The sequence below is a fragment of the Pinus tabuliformis genome, chromosome 8 (genome assembly GCF_031772625.1).
Source record: "Pinus tabuliformis cultivar Carrire ecotype Pingquan chromosome 8, CPIR1, whole genome shotgun sequence".
NCBI classification, from domain to species: Eukaryota; Viridiplantae; Streptophyta; class Pinopsida; order Pinales; family Pinaceae; genus Pinus; species Pinus tabuliformis.
Genome location: NC_142294.1, coordinates 1659362214 through 1659383500, shown reverse-complemented (window position 1 = coordinate 1659383500; position 21287 = coordinate 1659362214). Strand labels below are relative to the sequence as shown.

The following is a 21287-nucleotide window of genomic DNA, read 5'->3' as shown; positions in this document are numbered from 1 at the left end:
TTCAGGATACCCAAGAGGCACCTTCATCCTCTCATCCATCCACCTCAGTCTATACGTCATTCATCTTCATCTCATGAGTCATCCACACCATCACCTCCATCATCACCATTTCATCAGCCTATTCATTCACCTGGCAGAGATAAAGGAAATGAGCAGGAGCATATTGAGCATGGTGAGAGCAGCAAGCCCAAAAGGGATGGTTTATATACCTTGTCACATACTTATCAAAGAGGGCATAGGCAATTGTTTGCCCCATTGATTGTGGGAGGGGCCTTGCCTTCTTCATCGACAAAGCAGGTACAGAAGGGTAAGGAAAAAGTTGTAGAGGCAAAGACCTTACTTGATGAGGCATATGGGCAGTATGGTGAGCCACTTGATGAATAGGTGCCAAGAAGAAGGCCAGGGACTAGAGGCCTAAAAAGAGCCTTGGAGCAGGAAAGGAAACGGGAGGAAGAAATGGCCAATCAGCTCACCTTGAATGAGCAATTTGCCAAGATGGTAAATGAAAACCAAGAATATTGGCTTGAGAAGGTAAATGATCATCTGGAGAACCTCCTAGGTAAGGCCAAGAAGGACAATGATATTCAAAGTAGGATGGCGAATCACTATGCTATGAGAGACAAAATTGCAAGAGCCAAGCTCAAAAGAGCTCATGCAAAAATTGAGGCTTTGACCAAGCAAGAGGAGAAAAATAGGTTGGATATCCTTGCCGAGGCATCACTCCATGCCTCAAACATATAGCCATCTGTCAGCCTATCAATTTTGGCCATTTTTTAACAATTTTGGCAAGATGTGTTTTGTTGTGTTTTTTGAATAAATTTTGGCACAGTCAACATGGTCAAACGCACAACACCTAGGACATTGCGCTTTTGTTTGGGGCATCCAATGAGAAAATGGTTAGCATTTTTTGATTCAGAATGATGAGGACATGCACCCTGTACTTTTTCTAAGAATTTGGAGAAAAATTGGTAAGCAAAAAGGGTAAAAAGCTATCAAAAAATCACCTTTCTGCCTATTTTCTAGCTTGGTCGCTACGCATTTGAGTAGTCTTGGGAGATTGCAATTTTGGAGGGGTACATGAAGCCCATTTTGAAAACCAAGGGAATTTTTATAAACTAGACAGGATAAGCTTTTCGATGGGCTATCCTGGGCTAGATTTGGACATCAGGAAGGTGGTCAAAAGTCAGTGTGAAGAGGACGTTGCGCGTTTGACTAGGGTCACTGCACGTTTACCAGGGTCGTTACGCATTTGACAGTTTCCAAATTTTTCATTGTTTCATTCCAGGTTGACTTTTATCTATGGGAAATTCAAGTTTTACCTATGTTATTGATCTAGATGATGTAATTATCATGTTTTTACTTTTACCTAGGTTAGATACATCAATTAGATGGCCTATGTGGCATGTAATGAATCAGTTTTCTAAAGTGAGGGATGAGTCACTTTGACCACCCTACACTCCAGCTACCAGTTCAGCCTTTCTTGCAACTGCTCCTCCACTCATGGATTCGACCCCTGATGCCTAGGATGAGTTGGTTTTTGGCCTATATTATGTATTTTCTTAGTCATTTTACAAGTTGGACTCAGTTGGATGCTTATGCTTTGAGTAGACATCATTTTGTATCAATTTTTGCAGGAGATTAATGAAAACTTGCAGCTATTTCTTTGGGATCCATGTGGTATGATGTTCAGTTCAGTTTTTCTTATGTTTTCATGTGTTAAAATGTATTGTTGACTCCATTTCATCATTTCATACTCTTTAAGTGGATGTTTTCAAGTTGATAGGCAAAACCCATAATATTTATGCTCTGTTTTGGGAAAATATTCACAGTCTATGTTTTCTTCAGTTTAGGAAGAATCCATGTTGCTCACATTCTCTTTCTAGATCCTCACCTGTCTTTGAATCACTTCACCCATCAAACCCTAGAGTGTTGAGCCTTGTGCATACCTTTCCCCATCAAAACCCTGCAATTTTGACCTAATTTCCTTGCCCTAACTATCTGACTCCTCCTGATCCAGCAAAACCCTTCAAAATCAAATCAAACCTTGTGCTACTATACCTAGCCTAATATCATTTTCTTGATCCAGTCATCTCAGCTGATATCCTTACGGAGAGATCCCTCTCCTGGCCTAGTAGGGCTAGCTACTTGGCTAAGCATGGTTTGTGGTTACCCTGGCATTGCCTTCCTTTCAGCCTGAGGTTCAATCCAGGTGATAACATAGTGGCGACCATACTGGGGAATGAGTGAAAGGTTTCGTATTCCCTGGGAAATATCATCAAAGTTCAGATCTAGATCTGATTGTTGATGGTGGACAACGATCAGACACAGGAAGGCTGAAATCATTCACCCGGCGACTCCAAATTAGTTTCAAGATCATAGCCAAAGACTCCACTAGAGGATGAACCCGACCAACAGAAACATGAAAGGACAATATGTAAAGATCAGGTATTCAAGTTGGAATTTCATTCAAGAAATTATGCTCTTTGTCATCAATTATTTTTTCTCTTTTCCCAAGAATGTCAAAAAGGTTTTACAAAGTATATTGTATTTGAGAAAATATCCTAGACCTACATGTGATTCTATCCCTTTAAAGATTGTGAAAACAAATTCTTAGTATGCCTTTGATCTTGATCAAGACCCTTATTCTGAATCTTATGAAGATCATCTTCAAACTGATGAGCCTAAAGAGACCAAGACTGATTCTACAGCTTTTGTATACACTCCTACACCTTGTAAAATTCTAGATCGATACAAACCACTCATCTTACCTCCTATACTCAATGCCTTCCTTGAAAAACATTACCTATACTTGCCGAGGTTTGATGGTGAATATGACAATATCACTGTTGAGAGACATATGCACAATTTTTAGACTTTCCTCGACCTTTTTGAAGTCAATGAAGAGGATGTCAATATCAGGCTATTCTCTCTTTCTTTGTAAGGAAAATTCAAGAGTTGGTTCAAAAACCTACCTGATGCGAGCATCTCAGATTTCCAGCAGTTCATCAAAGTTTTCCTCGATAAGTGGGTGGTCAAACAAAACCATTTCTTGATTATAGAAGAGTATAACTAACTGAAAAGATTTCCAGGGGAGATAGTACAACAGTTTTCTGCCAGGTTTAACCAAGTCTACTTTTTGATGCCTGCTAATATAAGGCCTCCTCCTAGATTTTCTCTCTTGCACTACCCGAATGCCTTTGATCCGGAAATGGAGTTTCAGCTAAGGGAAAGGAACCTTGCAACACTTGAAGAGATGCAGAACAATGCAGTAGATGTAGAGGCTAATCTGTTGATCAGAAGGGCAAAGCTGAAGGAAGAAGAGAGGGAGAACATTGTAGAACACCTAACATTTTTAGAGGTAAAGCTTGACATTTTGGTAAGTAAAATGGAAGAAATGATGCAAAGAATCACCTCGAGAGATGAATTTTATATTCAAGATCACCATGACCCACCTGTCCCAGAAAAAGAAAAGATTGCTAGCCCTAAAAATTTTCTTGCTAATCCTAGCTACCATAGATTTGAAAATGGATTTGTAGATCAATCCGAGGAGAAACAATCTAATAATATAATGTGTATGATTGGTGACATTACTTGTATTAATGACTTGTCAAAGTTTGATCAGTAGGAAAATTATTATGTTCTCCAAATAGAAGCTAATCTTGCAGAGCAACCAACAACTGGTCTGTGGGAGGAGGAAGTTTAGTTTCAGCAGCTCAAATGCAGTAATCAGCTGAAGCATATAAGCTATGACAGTGATGAGGAAAGTGCAGAAAATTTGGAAGTAAGTGAACGATCTTTTCCTCTTTGTTTTACTTCATTTCAGTTCATCAGAGGTAACTTTGATGTGATCAGATATCAACACTCATTGAGTTTTGATCTTGATAATCAAGAGGATAATCAAATTTTTTATCAGAGCTCCTTACCCTTTTGTTTCTCCTCATTTGAAAAAATAATAGAAAACTATAAGCAAGCAGATAAGCAAATGGTCAACACTATAAAGGATAAACCTTCTCATGAATTGGTCGAGGAAATCATTTGCGACATAGAAGCCTCCCTAGCTCTAGATTTGCAGCCACCGAGTTCCATTGAATTTCAAATTGCAGATAAAGGCTTGGCAGTTGAAACATATGATCAAATGATGCAAGATGACTCTGTACCACTATGTTTTCAAACATTTCAATTTTTAAAGAAAAATTTTCATAATATCTCTAAAGCAAAGGATGAGCAGCCTGTAGAGTGTCATGCAGTCTCATTAAAATTGATGGAAAATAGGTTGCAACAATGTTTGCAAGTTTTTCATGACCCAATAGTTGATGTGTTGGATGATATCTATAGTAAAAGTCTTTCTCCATTAGCTAACTACGAGCTTGAAAATAATGTTGATATAAACTTGATTCGACAACCGACTTCATTTTCTTGTTCAACAGGAGTTTCATTACAAAGCTCATACCAAGATTTGCAGTCATATCAGGAGAGTAATGAAGAAGATTTTTGTTTTGTTGTTGATCATCAAGAAAAATTAGTCATTCGTGAGTTTTAGGATCCTTTTGTCAATTTGTTGTAGTCATCAAAGAAAGAAAACATAGATGTTAGGAAAATTTTAAAACGAAAGTACGAAGACTACCTAGAGCAGAGCAGTAATGTATTAGATGGGCTGGAAATCAATATGTATTCCTATGAAGATACTTTCGCAACATTCTTGAGGTTAGCAGGTGGGCTCGTGCTTTGCAATTTCATCAAGATTCAATCTGTTGACAAATTTTCATGGGAGTTTCCTTTCAGTAGTTCTCTCTTCTTGCTCATAAACAAGCACTTGTGGAGAACTCAAACAACAACTAGAATGCTTACTTGGTTGCATTGGTTGTTTCATTTCACTTGATCAAGTGATGAATGGAACTGTTAGAATAGGTTTTATTGAATAAGCTCCATTTTGAGCATCTTTTTTAGTTTGCCAGTTGTGTTTAGGTATTGAGTCAATTTTTAGTTGAGTAAAAGTCAGTTTGTGTCTTCTAGTCATCAGTATTCAGTCATGTATTTCAGATTGAGTTTCTTTTACTCCATGCCCAATGTATAAGGCTACTTGGTCTACGGTGTTCTTGGTACCTTCAAGGAGCTACCATCCCTAATGAAGCCAATGTTAGGGTCAGTATTTGCATACTGCCATCAGTGATAAAAATTGCTCTTTTCATATTCATTTTAGGTGTCCCACATAGAAATTTTTTATCATTCCACTAGGTCATGCAAAAAAATAAGTCACTGATGGTAGTCCTAATCCAAAAACATTAATTTTCCCTAAATATGATTACTTATTGGCATATTTTCATATCTTCTTAACTGTACATCATCCATAAAGTTATTTTTATCATGCCATTTGTATCAGCCATGAGGTCATTATGTCATCTTGAGTTTCAGTCCTTCAAGGTCTCATTAGGTCTTTTAGGGTTTTTCAAGGTTTCATTAGGTCATTAGGGTTTCCAAGGTTCCATTCCATTGCATAATACCAAAAAGTAAAGGGTGATCAAGTAACATCCCTTCAACATGTGAAGATGATTTGTAAAGAGAAATGCTTATTTCATTATGTAATTTTATGTCTTTCAAATGTAATAATTTCACCATCCCAAGCTATTAGCTCAATGTTCCAAAGATTCCAAACCACCAAAAGGTCAAATTCTCAAAGGAAATAGTCAAGTGAAAGGGTAAAGTTTCAAAGGGTTAAGTGAATGCCAGAGGGAGTTGTCTTTTCCCAAGGGTGTCCAAATCATCATTTTCCACAAGCACTAAACCCTAATTTCCTCAACCATTGAGCTAGGGTTTGCTATGGAATCAGAGATATCTGAGTAGAGGAGGCATAAGGGATACCAACAGGTATGAGGCCATTTCATATCATCAACATCATGTCTCCATCATTTTTCAAGAAGTCATTCCAAGGGACAAATCATTTGCCACACATAGGGTCGGTTTTTATTCAAACTATGTTTTAGAACATAAAGGGATGAATTTAGAAAATGTGAGAGGATATTTTGTCCATAATAGGCCAAGGATGAAAAATCCCCTTCACCTTTTACACAGGTGTCATGATTTTAGAGAAATTTCAAAAATACAATTGCTACAAGAGAGTTGCCGCACTTCTAGAGTGACTTTGGAAAAATCACTTTTTCTTCTATCTGGAGTCTCCAAATGACTTTCGTGATGAGTCAAATGATAATTAGACAAAACTAGATTTCCAATGAGCTATCATGCACTCAATTTGGAGTTGAGGAAGACCTCCAAAAGTTTCCTGTAAGAGAACACTTCATTTTTGCACCCTCATTCTCCACTTTTTGACTAGTCTTGGGAGAATTGACTTTACAGGGGCTATAAATGATCATTTTCGGTACTTGATAGGTCCATTGTGTAGCCAAGAGAGGTACCTTTCCAACGAGCTATCAGGGGATCAATTTGGACTTTGGGAAGGCAGTCAAAATCAATATTCAAGTTGGAGGACGCGTTTAACCAGGTCGTTGTGCATTTGACTGGGTCGCTGCGTGTTTGCCAGGGATTCCAGTGCAATTTACAATGGTGTTGTGCTCCTATAGAGGTCACTACGCATTTGACCAGGTCACTGCACCTTTTCCTGGGTCGCTATGCGTTTTCCTGGAAGGAGCAAAAACAAGCCAGAACATCATCCATCGCCACCAAGTTTCGAAATTGGTCATCACACACTTCAGTAAATGAGGTAGGTGGCAAAATATATTCACACCTTCCCTCTATTATTGATATACATAGGGTTTCATAGGTGTTTGCCGTCATTTCTAAAATCAAACCATAGTAACATATTTTCACAGTCCCCCTTATGCAAGATGCTTGAGAGGCATCTTCATCCTCTCATCCATCCACCTCCATTCCTCCACCTCAATCTATACATCATTCATCTTCATCTCATAACTTAGCCACACCATCATCTCCATCATCACCATTTCATCAGCCTATTCATTCACCTGGGAAAGATAAAGGAAATGAGCAGGAGCATATTTAGCATTGTGAGAGCATACCTTGGCACATACCTATAAGAGAGGAGATAGGAAAGTGTTTTCCCCACTGATTGTGGGAGGGGCCTTGCCTTCGTCATCGACAAAGCAGGTACAAAAGGGTAAGGAAAAAGTTGTAGAGGCAAAGGCCTTACTTGATGAGGCATATGGGCAGTATGGTGAGCCACTTGATGAACAGGTGCCAAGAAGAAGGCCAAGGACTAGAGGCCTAAAAAGAGCCTTGGAGCAGGAAAGGAAAAGGGAGAAAGAAATGGCCAATCAACTCACCTTGAATGAGCAATTTGCTAAGATGGTAAATGAAAACCGAGAATATTGGATCGAGAAGGTAAATGATCATCTAGAGAACCTCCTAGGCAAGGCCAATAAGGACAATGATATTCAAAGTATGATGGTGAAGCACTATGCTATGAGAGAAAAAATTGCAAGAGCCAAGCTCAAAAGAACTCATGCAAAAATTGAGGCTTTGACCAAGCAAGAAGAGAAAAAGAGGTTGGATATCCTTGTCGACACATCCCTCCATGCCTCAAACATATAGCCATTTTTTAGCCCACCAATTTTGGCCATTTTTGAACAATTTTGGCAACATGTGTTTTGCTGTGTTTTTTGAAGAAATTTTGGCATAGTCAGCATGGTCAAACGCGCAACACCTAGGACGCTGCGCTTTTGTTTGGGGCATCCAATGAGAAAATGGTCAACATTTTTGGATTCAAAATGATGAGGACATGCAACCTGTACTTTTTCTAAGAATTTGGAGAAAAGATGGTCAGCCAAAAGGGTAAAAAACTATCAAAAAATCACCTCTCTGCCTCTTTTTTGGCCTGGTCGTTGCGCGTTTGAGCAGTCTTGGGAGATTGCAATTCTGGAGGGGTAAATGAATCCCATTTTGAAAACCAATGGTAGTTTTGGAAACTAGACAGGATAAGCTTTCCAATGAGCTATCCTGAGCTAGATTTGGACATCGAGAAGGTGGAAAAAGGTTAGCTTGAAGAGGACACTGCACGTTTGACAGTTTTCCACATTTTTCACTGTTTCATTCCAGGTTGACTTGTATCTATGGGAAATTCAAGGTTTACCTATGTAATTGATCTAGATGATGTAATTATCATGTTTTTACTTTTACCTAGGTTAGATACATCAGTTAGATGGCCTATGTGGCATGTAATGAATCAGTTTGCTAGAGTGAGGGATGAGTCACTTTGACCACCCTATACTCCAGCTATCAGTTCATCCTTTCTTGCAACTACTCCTCCACTCATGGATTTGACCCTTGATGCCTAGGATGAGTTGTTTGTTGGCCTATATTATGTATTTTCTCAGTCATTTTGCAGGTTGGACTTAGTTGGATGCTTATGCTTTGAGTAGACATGATTTTGTATGAGTTTTAGCAGGAGATTAATGAAAAGTTGTAGCTATTTCTTTGGGATCCATGTGATATGATGTTCAATTTAGTTTGTATTATGTTTTCATGTGTTAAAATGTATTGTTGACTCCATTTCATCATTTCATACTCTTTAAGTGGATGTTTTCAAGTTGATAAGCATAACCCATAATATTTATGCTTTGTTTTGGGAAAATATTCACAGTCTATGTTTTCTTCAGTTTAGGAAGAATCCATGTTGCTCACATGCTCTTTCTAGCTCCTCACCTATCTTTGAATCACTTCACCCATCAAACCCTAGAGTGTTGAGCCTTGTGCCTACCTTGCCCCATCGAAACCCTACAATTTTGACCTAATTTCCTTTCCCTAACTGTCCGGCTCCTCCTGATCCAGCAAAACCCTTCAAAATCAAATCAAACCTTGTGCTACTATACCTAACCTAATACCATTTTCTTGCTCCAGTCATCTCGGCTGAGATTCTTATGGAGAGAGCCCTCTCCTGGCCTAGTAGGGCTAGCTACTTGGCTAAGCGTGGTTTGTGGTTACCCTGGCATTGCCTTCCTTTCAACCTGAGGTTCAATCGAGGTGATAACATATTTCATAGTTCGAAGTATTAAGGGTGGACTGCTATACATTTGTAGAGTTATTTTGACCTTAAACCTAAGGGTTATTGTACCAATTTTCAAGTCAACGGACTGGAGCAAGTAATAAAAATATTGCACTAGAGGATTGATGAGATCAACTATTGCATTGAAGTATCTTCTTTGTCTGATTCTGTTACTTATGTGTTTCATAAACTTAAATGTTATGTAAATTTGAATGAATTAACTGGAAATTTAACTCAGAATTTGTTTAAGTACACTCTGTTTTGCACAATTAATCATTTATATGTTTTCCTCTGATATTCAGACTTGAGAACCCTTAATTGTTCTCCCATCCCGTTTGACCTCTTGCATTTCTCGTCATAATCTGGCCTACGGAACCCTTAATTACTATGTGGATCCAATTGGAAACCATTTCACCATCAAGCCTTTGAGATCTGTAGTAACTCCTCTATCTTTCCCTGTAGACACTGTTTTTAGAACTTGATCCAATCCTATTTATCTGACATTTTGACCCCATAGCCCAATGGTAAAAGAAACCCTTTTTTCATTTAAGTAAGTGATCCCACCACCCAAATTCAAATAAAAAACCCAAGTACAATCATAATTAGCCTAAAATCAAATAACTAAAACAAAGTTAAATCATAAAGAGAGGGCCCTCTCTGAGAATTAGGAAGGCTAGATCCTAATCTCCAAAGTAGGTTTGTGGTTACCTCGGTTATTTCTTTCTTTAACCTTGAGAAATTTCTGAGTGATAACACAGGGACTGCTATCTCAACCCACAGCCTCCAGGTAACCCAAGTTGTTACATGGATCTAGAGAAATACCATGACAACCCATAACCTCCAAGGAACCCAAGTTGTTCCAAGGCTCCAAAGATTCTATCCCAACCCATAGCCACTAGGGAACCTGAGAACCAATAAGAAACCCAGATAGAGAACCCACTACATCATGGCTATCCCGGAAATGGAAAGGAAAGGTTGAAACAACCGTCAATCTAGGCAAATCTCCATGCCAATGATAAAAAACAACTAAAGAACCACATGCATGTACCATGCATCTAAATCTCAGTAAGGAAATCACACATGAAACTTGTTACCTGCATTGTACCCTTGTTGTAGTTGTTGATCCAAGCTTCTTTTCCGATGCCCATGAATTCCCTTGCTTTCTTGCTTACTTTACCCAAGTCCAAGTGAATGCTAGAATGCTCCAAGAATGCTCTAAGTGTGTAGGAGTGTGGAAGAAGAGAGCCAAAAGCTGAACTGACAAAAACTGTGAACTCTTTCTCTGATTCTTTTTTATTATTGATGTCTAGTCTCTTCCTTTCCTTTTTCCTTTTTCCTTCATTTTCTCTCTAATTTCCCTTACATTCATATTTGTGTCTCCTCACCTTCCTTTTCTCCTATTTTTCTTTATTTCCTTAATTAAATATCATTCATTGCCTCTTTGCCTTTGCCAATTGCCATAGTCATTAATAAACCACAAGTGATGTTCACGTTTTCCCACCATTCATCTTGGAATATGTTTCCCATGACATTGGTTTAATTTTATTTACATGGAAAATCAACTTGGGGTTGTTACAAAAAGCTTCTTTGTTGAGATCATGTAACAATGTTCCATGTAACTCCATTATTTAATGCTACACCTTCTACTTTTTATTTGTTTAATAATGAAAATGTAAACAAAAGCTAAGCAAGCATCCACCCACGAATGTAGAACGAGTTCCCAAAACCATGAACATGAAACAACATAGAAGAGATTGGTAGTTAAGAATACATCAACTTTGAAGGAGATGGTGGGTGAAGGTTTTGAAACAAAGAGAACTCTGATACGCAACTGATAATGAATCTAGGGTTGTAGATGAAAAGAAGTCGACTAAAAATTGAGAAGATAGAGAAGAAGGCTAAGAAAAAATGTTAAGTGAGATGGAGCTTGCGTTTTGGAAGCCAATTCATCCTTAGACAATACAAAGGTGCCCTAGAGAGTCACTTGCACTCATAAACTTTGCTTGATTGGTAGGAATGGAAGGATTGTTTCTGTCAAATTTTCATAGGGGAGGCAGATCGAGAGGTAAGACTAGTAGGACATATAATTCCTCCCAGAGGGACAAAGAAATGATTGAGCATATATCATATCGGATAGGTAGGGATTGTAGGGAACTAGCAGAGTGACATGTAGATAAGGAGTTACAAAGTGCAGGCCAAAATGCTTAAAATTCGCTTTGATACCATGTCAGGCCAATGAATGACCCTTGCATGTTGATTTTGCATTAATATAAACATGATTATATAACATGAGAAGGTGTGACCTTTGGGATTCACATTCCAAATTCTCTTTTATTCTAACTCTTCAACTTTCCTTAATTTACATATTTAAAATTTTCTCAGTCAATCCCTAAGGATTTGGTGTCTAACAACATGCATATTTAAACTTCAAATGAGGTTGTGTATAAATACCTTTATGTTATTTCTAATATATGAATTATCATATGCCTCGTTATTTTAGACCTAAAAACGATAAAGCTAATCTTGAAGTCATTCACAAGACCATTACAAAATGTTAATGCTATTGCTATCTATTTAATGGGGGAAATTGTTAGGGAAAAGAATAAATGTGATGTCGTCACAAAAAATCTATTTTTTTACTTCATTTGTCCTCACAAAACTCTATTTTGTTACTTCATAGAATCATTGCTTATTCGAAGGTGTGTTGATCAACATCAACACAATTTTCCACAGGATCATCTCTTGGTTGACAACACTTTCTGGACCTGGTGATTCGATCAAGGATCTTTCCTATCACTAATTCCCACCAAATCGTCTTTTCCCTGCAAGTTTATTTGATGGAGCGATTCAACACGAACAATGTGGATGTGATGCCTGGCTCAGATTTAATAACAGGGAAAAATACAAACTCTCTTGGAATGGCGGCCCAGGTACCAACTCAAGGGCAAAATTTTTGGCACTATGGGGTTTACTATAGTTCGCTAACAGATTACAAGTAAATAACCTACACATCTATGGTGACTCGAAAACCCTCATTAAAGTAATAATGGGTCACACTGTATATGATCCCCCTCTCTTATCTGACTGGATGGACCACATAAAACATATCATGGGAACTCTCTTGGGTACTACTCTCTGACATATCTATCGTGAATCAAATATGGTGGCAAATACGCTTTCTAAAGAGGATTTCAGTGGATATTTTGGGGTCATGAGGTACAAATTTATAGAGGACAATATCACTTGGGAGGAGGGAGTGCTCCACCTTCCATAGTTTCAGAATGTAACACTGTTTTACTTGTTTTTTTCACTTTTATTATGGATCTATGTGGATGTCTCATATGAAGTTTTTGAACTATGTTGGACCATTAAAATAATACTGAATATTTGGGTAGCAACTATGAGCTATAAATGCTCAAGCACATATATACTGTTGTATGATCTATTTTCATTGTCTATATGTACTGGACTTATTCTCTATAATAAAAATCCAGTGTTTTTTTCTTCAAAAAAAAAAAAAAGAAAAAAGAAAAAAGAAAAAAGAAAAAAAAAGAAAAAAAAAAAGAAAAAAAAGAAAAAGAAAAAAAAAAAAGAAAAAGAAAAAAAGAAAAAAGAAAAAAAGGTGTATGGTGTTATGAGAGTTGTTTACAATTTGATATTAAAATGCCTTACAAGGTCTGGTAGAGTGCTTACATTTTCAATTTGTGTAGCGCTTTTTCCAGAATTAATAGTTCCTTATAAATATACAACCAGATCAAGGAGTTTAGTGAGTGAGAACAATTTCTGAATATATTGATAGGTATTTTTTAATGTCATTAAGTTCATGTTTCCTAATGTATTTTGCTATGCATTGTTCGTCTCATAGTTTTGCATTTTTCACTTTTAAAATGAGATGTGTAGATATTCCTTAAGTGTGTTGCTTGTGGGCATGAGTTCAAGCTAAGGAAAGGTGATGAATCATGGGCACAATAACTCCATAGTGATGATTAATCATCATGGTTGTTGGGTTAACACGACCATAAAGTGTCATTATTCTTAGACTTAAACTCAAGGCTGCAAACAACACTTTTCCACTTTGTCATTTTTTTAGATGGGAAATTTGTAGAATTGCAATATGGGGATTAATATCTCTTTAACAACAATATATTAATATTTAGGTGTTGTTTTGGTTGCATGGATGTTGACATACAATTGGAAGGTGTTGATATATTAATGTATTCTTAATATTCCCCTTCGAACCCTTACTAAAGCCAACTCAATTTAACAATGCCAAATATCATTTTTAATATGATGTTTATGAGAACTATTAAGATCACAAACCCATCAACATATCACCATAAAGAAATGTAGATATATTGATGACCATTTATGAGGATGTTGATATAATAGAACTTTTAACATGCCATGAATGTTTAAGTAGTTTAAAAATACCACTTTTCTTTAGAAAGCTAGTTTTGATGTGTAAATGTGTAAATTTTGTTTTCTACCCCAATATGATAGTGAAAATTAACCATTGAAATAATAAATATAATAATTTCCATTTTAGTTAGGTTACCAACAAGAATAGAATCAATCCTAGAGACAATAGTATGGATATGTGTTCATTAAATTTGAGTCAATTGTCAATATGTAATCATAATCCTGTAACGTATGCGTACTTCAGTTGATGAGAATGAATTCCTTTATTGATGTAATTTGTTTCTAAATGTTGTAAGCATTTAATGTATGAACATTTATGCTTTGTAGCACAATTCCATTTTAACAAATGAGTTACAAAGTGTCGTGGTTAGCTACGAATGCGAGAATTAGCAGAATAAAGCCCATTGTGTTATTGACTATGCTAGTTATTCACATATACAACAAGATAGATATAGATCTTGTTGGTTTTGAGAGGAGAACTTGACATCAAATTTCTTCTATATCTTCTATAGCCTAGTTCAAGGTCAACTCATAGTACAAGTTCTCTATAATGTACTAATCATTTTTGTTGTCTTCCATTGTTATAAAAAATTATGAATTAGTTTTATCTATTTTTACCTTCTCATGAAAAGAAGTTTTGATAAATTTAATTTCTACCTATATAAGGTCATGGTAAATTAGACACCAAATTAGTAAATGTACACCTTGAGTGGACCTAATGATTAAGAACATGTGTTTTATTGTAAGATGTCACATATTTAAATTTATTCTCATTAAACAAAATCTTAATACATTTACTTTCTATCTTTCACAACGATTTTAAATATGCCTTTATATATATATATATATATATATTCTTTCCAAAACCTCAATAGTTGCTAAAAGGAAGGTAAATATCTTGTTAATTTTTTAGTAATATATGATACAACAAATAATAAATTATTCAAATATATGAGAAATTGATCATATGATAAGTATTATATCGACTTTATGAGAAATTGATCATTTAGAAAGTTATTCAACTTTTAAGGAATGTTAAATTGGTTAAAATAAACATTATTAGATGGTGACACATTAACCTAACATGAGAGGATGTTAACCAATATGTTATGGACATGGCCAGGAGAGGACTATGTTTTGGACTAGGAAATGTTGTCATTGTCTCAACACTTAGCCACATTTCAAAACATTGATATTCCATGTAAATCATAATGGTTAAGTCGGTGCTAATATTTGGTGTACTTATGTAAATCATAATGGTTAGGTCAGTGTTAATATTTGGTGTACTTATTGCCCGGAGATGCACTCTCCAAGTTAGTATGAAAGAGATGTTGGGATGTCTTGTTATGTTATGTAATCAATAATAATAATAATAAATTAGAAATAAAATAAAACTAATTCATGGTTGGCAGTGTTTGAGCTCTAGGTTTTGACAACCTATGGTTTTGTCAATAGTATTCTTATGTAATAAAATGGTTTCAGTGATATATATATATATATATATATATATATATATATATATATATATATATATATATATATATATAGATATAACAACCATCTTAATTCAAAATTTGCATTGAAAGGATCAAATCTCTCAAGGTGCAAACCTCTTTTTGGGTGTAAAATTTGAGGAAATGTTTGCACCTAGAGAGATTTGATCCCTTCAATGCAAATTTTGAGGACCCTATGAGGCAGTGGAAAGAATGATGTGCAGTTGCAAGGTCGTGCAGGATCGTGAAGACAATTTACCTGGTGAGACAATCGGATGGGGACCTGCGCAACCCCATGGTCCGAGGGGCGGATAGGACCATAAGCACGAACCGGAGCGCGGAAATGACTCTGATCGCAACAAGACAAGAAGAAATCAGGAAGGCAGAGGAGCATCCTCGGGCTACGACTCCCACAGTAGGAGCAGGACACGGGGACCTGGTTAATAGAACTCGGAAGCTACAAGAAAAGCTTCGGCGTGGGAGCATGAAACTTCGGGAACTTGATGACGAATGGGCACGACTGAGGAAGAGAAGTATGACGTTGAATGAAGAAATTTGCAAATTGGAAAATGAAGTCGCGCAAGTGGGCCGCAAAAAAAAGAGTATGAAGGGACCAAGGCCAGCCAACACTACTATGGCATTTGAAGAAAATGCGACCCTACTATTGTGGTTGCAATCGCACATCACTAACAAAGGGGAGGTACCAGACAAAGGGGGACGTGACGTGAAGGTGTATGGAAGGTGCCAGCAGCCCAGGCTAGCAGGAAAAGTGAAGCCTCGCACCAATGGTGTGACCACCTGACTATCTTTATAAGTATTCTCAATACTTATAAAGCCAAAATTAAGATGGATCTAGACTGATCTTAAAATTATTCATTGTATATTTAGAATTATCACCCTTCTTTTCATATATAAATTCATAAAAAAATAAAATTATTTATCTTATAATAAACCAATTCTTTATTTAATAATTATAAAATGTAATAATGAAATATATAATCTTAATAATATATCATCTCATAAATTTTAATAATAAAAACATGAAATTTAATAGATTTAAAAAATGTGAATAAATTTTTTAACACTCATTTTAATTAAAGCAATTTTATATTAGACCCATTTTCATTAAAGCAATTTTATATGAGGAATGCAATAATTTAAATTGAAATTTCAAAATTTTTAATTTATATTAAACAATTAAGTAATTTAAATTTGAAATTTGAATTTCCAATCTATTTTAACCAAAAACTATAATTTCGTACCTAACTAACTTTTTTACCGCAAATGGATGCTAATAAGTTCCGGAAAAACTTTATAAACCTGAGCATGAATTTGGAACTGGTATGGAAACATTTAACTAAACAAATGAAATATGAAATTTAGTAATACTTTCACCATATAAAACTTTACTATATCTGCTCACGGAGAGACCATCATTTATGAAAGAACAATGGTACAACCTAGGCTATAGTCGATGTACAAGCTAACCTAACTATGCCCCTCTGTTTAATGGTCGCGATGTTCACTCCTGAATACTTACTCCCCAAAAGAAACAATACTTTTCAAAAATATTAAAGTTCAATGTACATTCAACTTTTATAAATATCAAGCCCATGGTGTAGATAGCCCTTTGAATGGACAATTGATTGGACATTCAAAGCTGGAAGGTGAAAGAATCATGGCGGCAGGTAATTATAGGTTGCCTTCACGCTGAATGGCTTCCCTGAAGGATTTGAAGGTTGCAAATTTCAACCTGTCTTTACTGTTGTTTGAAGTGACATATATCAGATACTAATCTTAGTAGGAAACAGCGATGATGCTGCTGGACTCATCCATAAATCCGAGATGATGCGGCCAAATGTACGAAGATGAGATAAACCGTAAGTAAACGCCAAGAATTCCACGGCGGTCTCTCTATCTATTCAAACAAAATCTGCGTCCGAGTATTCCACATAATTGGCTTAATCTCCTATTGAATGATTCTTTAAGGCCTTTTTAATTTTCTCTGCAGCATTACTAAAGATTCCAGGTAACGGAACGACATTTCTGTCAGTCAGACGTCTGTCTTTCAGTTTCTTTAAATTCCCAGTATTAAATTTTGGTTTAAAAAGACGTGAATACTGATATTTGCTGTGTATTTAATCGATTTAAAGATTTGTGATAGTTTCAAATTTTTTTTACAAGCGCTGTAAATGGTAATATTTGCTCTGAGGATTTAATCCAATAAAAGATCTGCCTTCACCGTTGGTTTTAAGTTTTTCTTTTCGTTTGACACTGCTTTAAGGGTTTTTTGGTTTTTGTTTCGGGGGTAAATTTTTATATCAAATCTCCGTTTAAATAGTCCGGAATTGTGATATTATCAATTTAAAGATTTGTATTTTAGATTATTGCTTAAAAGTTCAGTGAATGTGATTTTTGCTTTGCATGGACTCGAGTTAATGAAGACTCTTTAGAGTGTTTTAAATTGTACCACTGGCTTTGTATTCAATAGATTTAAAGATATGTTTTGCAGTTTGGCTTGTGGATTTTGTTTTATTTGCTGAGTATTGAACTGTTCTTACGTTTTATTTGGTATGAGTTCACGGGAACACAGTTGTCGCTGAGCAGTAAATAGCTATGACGTGAGCATTGGAAATTTAATGCCATTGGTACTGTAACGTTTCAGCACAGCGACTCAGCAGCTGACACGTGTGATGTATTGAATAGGTTTCGTTCAAGACGCTTACAACTGCGTCAGAGCACTGGCAGAATTTCGGCGTAAAACGAAGCAGGCCCGGGAAAAGTCGGTCCCGTTCGGAAATTTAAGATTCCTGATCCAAGTTGTTGAGGTCGTTGATTATTTATTTATAATTTTTCTATATTCACGGTTTTCATGGTGTGGACAGGCTGAAAATAAAAGTACATTGATAGCTGGACGCCGTGCTTTCAATAGACCCTGGACTCTGTTGTTAGTCTTTGTAAAGAAAGCTGAAAATGATGTTTAGTAAAAGTCTGTTTGTTGCGTAACACAATAAAAATCGTGAGGGGACAACGGTAGCTGGGATAATCGCAAGGAGTGGTGGCTCGAGGTTGAGACATCGGGAAAAAGAACAAGGAGGCTTCCCTGCTAAGAAGCTACAGTCGCACCTTTTTTAAATGTAGCTACAGTCGCACTTGTGAGATCATCTTCTTTAGGGAATGCATTGGAAACACGAGGCTGTTCTTCGAAATCGTACTGTTTGAAGATTCAGGGTGCCTCCTCCGGATCACCTGCGTCACCATAGTATCAGGAATCACAGAAATCGGTGAAAATAGTTCAAATCGTAAATATACGGTGAAATTATTTGCCCACATGGAAAATCTCCGGTACGTGCCCGCAGGAGAAAAATGATCAGGAAAGAAGGGTGAGTTCCTTTTGAAATCTGAAAGATTATAATACCAGTAGCGAATATTTTATTTCTTTGGTCAAATTAAAAGAGCAGATGAGCCGCAGAGGTCTTTGGAGACCAACCTGTGTTATTTATTTTAAATATATTTTGTTTGGAATGTTAAATAGTTCAAATGGACCCTCAATCTTCTTCCTCGAACAATGCCAGAAAATTTGGCCGAGATATCTTTCTTCTACATGAAATCAACAACAGAATAACAGGAATTTTCTGTTTGAATGGTGGGGGTAAAGGGGGAAATTACGGAGTACGATATTGCCTATTTTCGGATTAGCGAATTAGTTCAAATCGATAGCAAATTTCTTCCAAATCGATAGAAAATTCCACATACATTATTTCCTTTAAAAGGAAAATAGCAGCATATAGGCAGAAGTTTTCTGACTGCAAGGTGATACACGGGGCGAATTAACGGTAAACGGTAATATTTCAAGTTTTGAAACAAAAATGTTCAAATCAATCTCTAGGTTCTTCTTCGTCTTGCAATTGCAGTACTTTTTCTGTAATTTTGGAGGAACAAAATAGTTCAAATCTATGGCGGATTTCTTGTTTCTCTTACATAATAGAAAATTAACCGAGAAATATTTCTTTAAGTGACAAAAGAAGTTGGTAAGCATAAATTCATGGTTTAAAAGGTAAATGAAGTGACAAATTAACGCTTGATCGGTACTTCTATTTTAGGATAGTTAAAATCGATGGCGTTTTCTTCCTCATCTGACAGTAGCAGCAAATTTAATAGTATTGTAAAGGAAAATAATATCTCTGTTTCAAAAGTAAAAGAAGGGCAAACTCACGGTGAAGGCACTTTATTTTTAGGAGTAGCATGATGGTTCAAATCGATAACTCATTTTTTCGTCACCTAACAATAGCTGAAAATAACAGAGAATATCGTCTATATAAAATCAAATCGAAGCAGAGAAGCGAAACATCTCTGTTTGAAAGAAATCGAAGTGGCAAATCAACGGTGAAATGCTATTTGAAAACAAAAAATTCACGGAACTGTTTGTCCCAAAGAAAAACACTAAATAATGGGAAATGTCCTCTCCATTTTAGGACACAGAGCAATCAAATGTTGAAATTGTTTATGGAACTTAGTAGAGGTCCCGAGTTCAAGTTCCGAGCGAAACGTTGGAAAGCGAGGATGATTTTTTTGGTAACCATAAAAATCAGATGTCGGGTCAAATTTTCCTTTGATTTTCGAAATGTTGACTAATTAATGCCAAAGTAAGTTTCAACTCAAATGATGAAGTTCTGATAAATTTCATAAATTCAATAAGACTCTTTACCCGCTAATTACGGTGGTAACGCGGTTCATGTTTGCATAGTGTCTGTAAAGCTGTTAACCTTTACTGCTATTTTATGCAGAGTCGGAGAAGGCTGTGATCAGATATAGATACGAGGGAGCTTGACGGTTTATATTCGAGGCTCTATTGAAGGCATCTTATTCTTGAGAGACCGCAATGGCGACGCTGTCTTGGTTGTGGTTCGCTCTGTTTGCACCACTTGTAGTTCATTCCTCTGTAAAGAGCCCAATTCGTACATGTGCAGGAGAATCGGTAAGCTTCTTAGTGGCATAAGTACGTTTACAAGATTAGGCCTTTGAAATTCTATGGTTACTATTAAGATATCTTTAAATATCTTTTCATTTATAGGTTCCGGGTATTCTAGGCTGATTCACCCAAGTATCTTGATGACAATGAGTTGCTTAATTCCGATTGTCAAAATGAAAAGCTAAGATGGATCTCAAAATTCAAATGCACTGCAGGTAATTGAGCAATCAAATTGGGAAAATAATATGGTACCTGCAAACTGTTCAAATACCATCCCCGAAGGTTCAGGCAACCACAGCGCATGGGAGATGCGCCCTTTTCCATCCGAAGCTTCTTATCAAGTTCTTAATGAAACAAGAAGAAAGCTTGGTACGTTCCAAATATGTTCATTGTGCACTTGCTGTGGAGGCCGCCATCATCTTTGTTTACCTTCACCTTGCTGCTATGCTATCAACTGTAACATACCAAACAGGCCATTTGGACTTTGTTCCTTCACCCCAAAAACTTGTAATTGCTTTGGATGCCATCTGTAATGTCTTAAGTGTTTCTTTTCCCTTTTGATATGTATTGTCACATGGGCAGGCGCCAAGAAGCCATTGCGACACTATGCATATAAGAAAGCTTAAGGACATGGTCTGTGATTAAAGGTATTGCAATTACTAAGGTGTTGTCTAGTATCCAGCTCTGTTCTCAGAGCTTTTATTATTTTTTAAATTGGTTTGGCATTATCTTTGATGCTTCTTTATTTGTATAATGCTCTCGTATGCAAGGAAGTCTTATACTGGAGCCAAGTTGGATCTGTTTTTTTATTTTGGAGATAAATTATATAATCTATATTGCAGTTTATGTAACTAATTAATTGCAGAGCATGAGTATGAGATTATTACAGGGAAATTTTCTTGGGATAAGGAAGGTTTTTTTTTCACGGACTGTGGCACCAGTATCGATTCTTAAGTTGAATAAGGAAATTTTCTTGGGACAAGGAAGGGTTTTCTTTTCACGGACTGTGGCACCGGTATCGATTCATAAGTTGAATCGGGGTAGAATTAGGAATATTTTGGGTGGTAGTGATTTAAACTCAAATTGAATTGGAAAATCTGGATTGGTTTAATTTTTTTTTTTTTTGAAACATTAGGTAATCTAGTTGACATTGTCTCTGTCAAAACCATGATATATTGAGAAATCAATCTATTAAAAAATCAAAGGAACAACAATTTAATGTCGGAAATACATTCAAACAAAGCCAATTTACAAGTCTGCAAAAAAAAAACAACAACAACTACTACTATTCTAGCAAACTGCTTATGCGGGAATGTAGGAGTTGTATATAGTATAATCTCAATTGAGCTTAGACATTTGGTGAAAAATGAACTGGAAACTGGAAAAAATC

The 21287-nt window shown here is 36.3% G+C and overlaps 1 protein-coding gene and 1 long non-coding RNA gene across 3 annotated transcripts; both read left to right on the top strand.

The window, feature by feature from the left end:
* The first annotated feature begins 16579 nt into the window (after nt 1-16579).
* On the top strand, nt 16580-18119 carry LOC149242559 (uncharacterized). Its single transcript, XR_016246656.1, has 2 exons — nt 16580-16805; nt 17632-18119. It is a non-coding gene; the product is annotated as an uncharacterized LOC149242559 (long non-coding RNA).
* Nucleotides 17938-20748, top strand: LOC149242558 (uncharacterized). Of its 2 annotated transcripts, none has more exons than XM_089374279.1 (3): nt 17938-18308; nt 19713-19903; nt 20113-20748. In XM_089374279.1, the coding sequence occupies exons 2-3, from the start codon at nt 19808-19810 to the stop codon at nt 20428-20430; spliced, it is 414 nt and encodes a 137-aa protein (XP_089230405.1). In that variant the 5' UTR covers nt 17938-18308; nt 19713-19807; the 3' UTR covers nt 20431-20748. The 2 variants fall into 2 exon arrangements, with proteins under 2 accessions (XP_089230405.1, XP_089230406.1); XM_089374280.1 differs by lacking the exon at nt 17938-18308 and adding an exon at nt 18403-18768.
* The last annotated feature ends 539 nt before the right edge of the window (nt 20749-21287 follow it).

Coding starts and splice junctions, on each gene's coding strand:
- LOC149242558 (XM_089374279.1), top strand. CDS start 19,808: ATGGCGACGCTGTCTTGGTTGTGGTTCGCTCTGTTTGCACCACTTGTA. Junction 19,904..20,112: donor GTACATGTGCAGGAGAATCG/GTAAGCTTCTTA, acceptor AATGCACTGCAG/GTAATTGAGCAATCAAATTG.